Source organism: Centruroides sculpturatus, unplaced genomic scaffold, assembly GCF_000671375.1.
Source record: "Centruroides sculpturatus isolate CEXI.00-Female unplaced genomic scaffold, Cexi_2.0 scaffold395, whole genome shotgun sequence".
NCBI lineage: Eukaryota > Metazoa > Arthropoda > Arachnida > Scorpiones > Buthidae > Centruroides > Centruroides sculpturatus.
This window is the reverse complement of record NW_019384792.1, coordinates 10,552-14,591: the sequence shown is the minus strand read 5'-3', so window position 1 is coordinate 14,591 and position 4,040 is coordinate 10,552. Positions and strand designations below refer to the sequence as shown.

Below are 4,040 nucleotides of genomic sequence, written 5' to 3'. Positions count from 1 at the left end.
AGCCTGTAAATAATAAAATAATTTTTCAAAGTTTATAAAATTGTCTTTATTATTACTAATGAAAAATTTAAGTAGTTTATACTGTATAATTACAAATACTGTATTAACTTATACAAAATGAATTGTTTAAAAAATTTTTTTATAATACACCTGGATATATCTTGCTATTCTGCCATGGTACAGATCCTTCATTACACAAGTAAATAGCTAGTTCATCACGCAAAGATTTTGCATGTATGCCATGCATATTAGATCCAAAAGAACAATGTGAAGAATTAATATTTCCATCTTGGCGCCATAAACCTGATTGAAAATTAAAATTATCATCATCATAATCAGAAGCCTGGGGGATTGTAAATACTTGCATTTTCTGTCAATAAAAAATTGTGTAAAACGAGGGCAGCAGTAACTATTTTTTCTATTGTTTTCTCACTATAATTGAGTGGTCTTTTAAAAATTCTAAAGCGCACCGACAGAATTCCAAAAGCATTTTCTACTATTCTTCGAACTCTACTAAGGCGATAGTTAAACACTTTTTGGGGATGAGTGAAAGCTGATCTCCTTGGATAAGGTCTCATTAAATTTTTTTAAGAGGAAAAGCTTCATCTCCAACAAAGAAATATGGGAATACTTTATTAGAATTTAATAATTTATTTTTATTTGGAAGATTTAATTTTTCTTCTAAAAGCTTTTTTGAAAAAGAACTTCTTTGAAAAATCCCACCATCACTTTCACCACCCATGAAACAAAACTCGACTGAAATAAATTTGTATTTATAATCAGTGACAGCTAATAAAATTTTGCTAAAAATCCTTTATAATTATAATTTAAGCTTCCACTGTTTTTTGGCCATTCAACTAGTATATGCTTGCCATCAATGCTCCCTCAACAATGTGGTAGCTGCCAACGAGATTCAAAGTCTTTAGCAATTGCTTTCCATTCGTTTTCATTATCTGGCATTTTCATATAATCATTCTTTAAATTGTTCCAAATAACCTATAATAAAAATAATAGCAATTTATAAGTTAATTGCTATTCAAATTTAATAACAATTTTAATTTATACCTTCGTAGTTTCTTCGATTATTTTAGCAATTGTCGATCGTCCTATTATAAATGAGAAACTGAGGCTCCGAAATGTCTGATTCGTAGCAAGAAATCTAAAAAATTATGTTTTATGATAAAAGTATACTAAAGACCTAACTAATTTTACAAAGTATGAAAGATTAACAAACCGTAATGTTACAGATAATCTGTCTCTAGCAGATATCGCTTCTCTCCAACGTGTATTTTTCTTAGTTATATTTCTCTCTATTTTTGACAGCAAATATTCGAATAATTCTGGTGACATTCTCAGAAATCTGAAGATTTTAAAATTTATTATTTTGAAATAACCTCAAGAAACGATATGTAAAAAAAATACAATTCACTTACTGTATATAGTATTCTCGATCGTTTAATTGTAGTTCCGGAATCAACGAATTATTAAATCCATGTAAATCACGCTCTCGAAATAGCTTTCTAACCCACCAGCGTCTCTTTTAGCGTTTTTTAATAAAATCATCGATGATTGAGTAGAATACAACCACCAACAAATAACAACGTCAGATACCGACGGCGCCATTTTACTAAACTATATATGACGTTGTTACATTTCCGTTTCCTATTCGGTCAGAATTTTTACGTATGTGTGTTCTGGCATAAAAGCGTAAAACAGAAACTGAACTGAAAGCTGATTTCTGATTCAGTTTTCAGCCACACAATTTTATATGCCTGTTTTTGGCCTAAGACCGTTTTAAGCACGGTGGGAACTAATTTCATAAATACTGAATATAACACAAAATTTTCGATTTTGTGTTATATTCCGATTGTGATATTATAATACGTGAAGACAAAAAATAAGTATATATAAAAAATTCTATTGAGTAAAACAGAAAATTATTAAATTTGCTCGGGTGATAGAAAACCATAAATAAAATATCTTTCACACCATAAAAATCGGTACGTAAAAAGTAAATTAACCGTTTATTCTATGTAAAGAGTACTTATAACACATTTTATGTGAAATCCACACAAATATATTCAAATAATAATAATAATAAATTTAATACAACTGTTAAACGTGAAACATATTACAAATCTTATAACTATAATCAATAATGTAATTATTAAGTCTTCTATTTATTCGTCTGAATTGACTGTATACTTTGTGTATGATTAGGACTGAAGGAATTTGAACATTTCCACTTGAATATAAAATGGAGACATTTTTGAAAAACTCTGTCGATCAACGAAATAATTATTGGAACAAATGTAAGTCCGTGAATTCCAGCCAGTATACAGGCTAAAATAATCACTTTTGTCGCTAACAATGGACCTTTATCCGAAACGTTTAGAACTGTTACAATGGCAAGAATGGTAGTGACACTTCCTTGTATAATGGGAAATGCCGTCAAATTTATTGCATTCTGCAATCGTTTCTCCGGACTATTTGATTTCGCCGATATATACGCGCAGGAAACGTGTGCTGCGTAATCCACAGAATATCCAATAACAATAATTATTACAGAAAAGGAGTTCACATTGAAACTGAGATTAAAAAGAAACATGAAGCCCAAAACACCCACTCCTACCGAGATTATGCTGAAAAATACACACACGATGCAAATGACGTTTGGTAACAATACGGCAGATATAATAGAAACGGTGATCGACACAATACATAAAGTCTGAATTGTTATCTTAGGTATGGCGTCAATAATATCGAAATAGTAAAACAACGGATGATATACCACAGTGGTGAATGGGAAAGAATTCAACGTTTCTTGAAGGTGTTTAAACTGATTGTAGAAATGACTTCCGTTGTTTGTAATATTCGTTTGAAGTAAGAAACGAGAAGAAATGATTTTGGTGAAGGAATCATCGAAAACGATGTCTTGTCTGAATCTTTTCGCTTCTGGAAAGCGTAAGAATAATTTATGCAGAACGAAAAGGAAATCTTCCGAATTTGTCACGTTATATCCGGTTAAGTAGAAATAAAATTTAATCTGCGAAATAAACTGTAAATAACTTCTTAGCCAGGATTCGGTCAATGATCCAGCGATCAGAGGATTCGATTCGAGAATTTGTAGCATATTTTCAATATTTTGTTGTATTGTGCGATTTGAATAATCGAGTTCCTGCGTGATGAACAGCTGTAATCTGTACTTGTATTGATTATAGTACTTTTCATTCGTTTTGTGATAATTATGTCGATAAGTACCGTGTACTAAATTCATTTCTAATTCCTGTTCATAAGAAAATTTTGTCAATCCCCATATCGAAATTCCTAAATGTATTGATTATAATACTTTTCATTCGTTTTGTAATAATTATGTCGATAAGTACCGTGAACTAAATTCGTTTCTAATTCCTGTTCATAAGAAAATTTTGTCAATCCCCATATCGAAATTCCTAAATAAGTAAAATATAATAATATAATAAATAATCCCGTCACTTTCTTCCTTATCAGCTCGTTGAAATTCTTTAGAAGTTCAGTAAATCTAACTCTGCGATTATCTTTTTTCTGCTTCGAATCTTCAGGACGCACGAAACAGAAGATTTTTTCAGCAAAATTTTTATTTTCTGGAATTATACAAAGATTAAACACGTAAATATATAATAGAAGTTTAATTACAATACTTAATAAAATTTGGTAATATTTCTATTTCCATAATTTTCTAAAAAATGGTGTAATGTTCTGAGAATAATATCAAAATACTGTTTAAAGAGTATATACGTACAAATGTAAGTATTTCTTCTGCAAAAACCGAGAAGTGTTAAAATGAAATTCGACTTATAATACGGGCAAATTCCGTTTGATTAAAGAAGTTTTCCAACATTTTCTAGACACACTCTTGGTCATTCGTGAACGTCGATTCTTCTTCAATTTCAACTATTCATAAAATGTTCTTTCTTCGTTAGAACAGATTGAAAACAACTAATTCATTTGAATCAATGTTTTCGTAAATTGATAAAATTAACGTAAGTATAAAATTACTG

The 4,040-nt window shown here is 30.0% G+C and overlaps 1 protein-coding gene across 1 annotated transcript; it reads right to left on the bottom strand.

Annotated features, from left to right (window-relative positions):
- Positions 1-2,028: 2,028 nt before the first annotated feature.
- LOC111629341 (patched domain-containing protein 3-like) lies at positions 2,029-3,623 on the bottom strand. Its single transcript, XM_023373229.1, has 2 exons — positions 3,459-3,623; positions 2,029-3,333 (listed from the first exon to the last, which is right to left on the bottom strand). The coding sequence occupies exon 2, from the start codon at positions 3,275-3,277 to the stop codon at positions 2,177-2,179; it is 1,101 nt and encodes a 366-aa protein (XP_023228997.1). The 5' UTR covers positions 3,278-3,333; positions 3,459-3,623; the 3' UTR covers positions 2,029-2,176.
- Between the last annotated feature and the right edge of the window lie 417 nt (positions 3,624-4,040).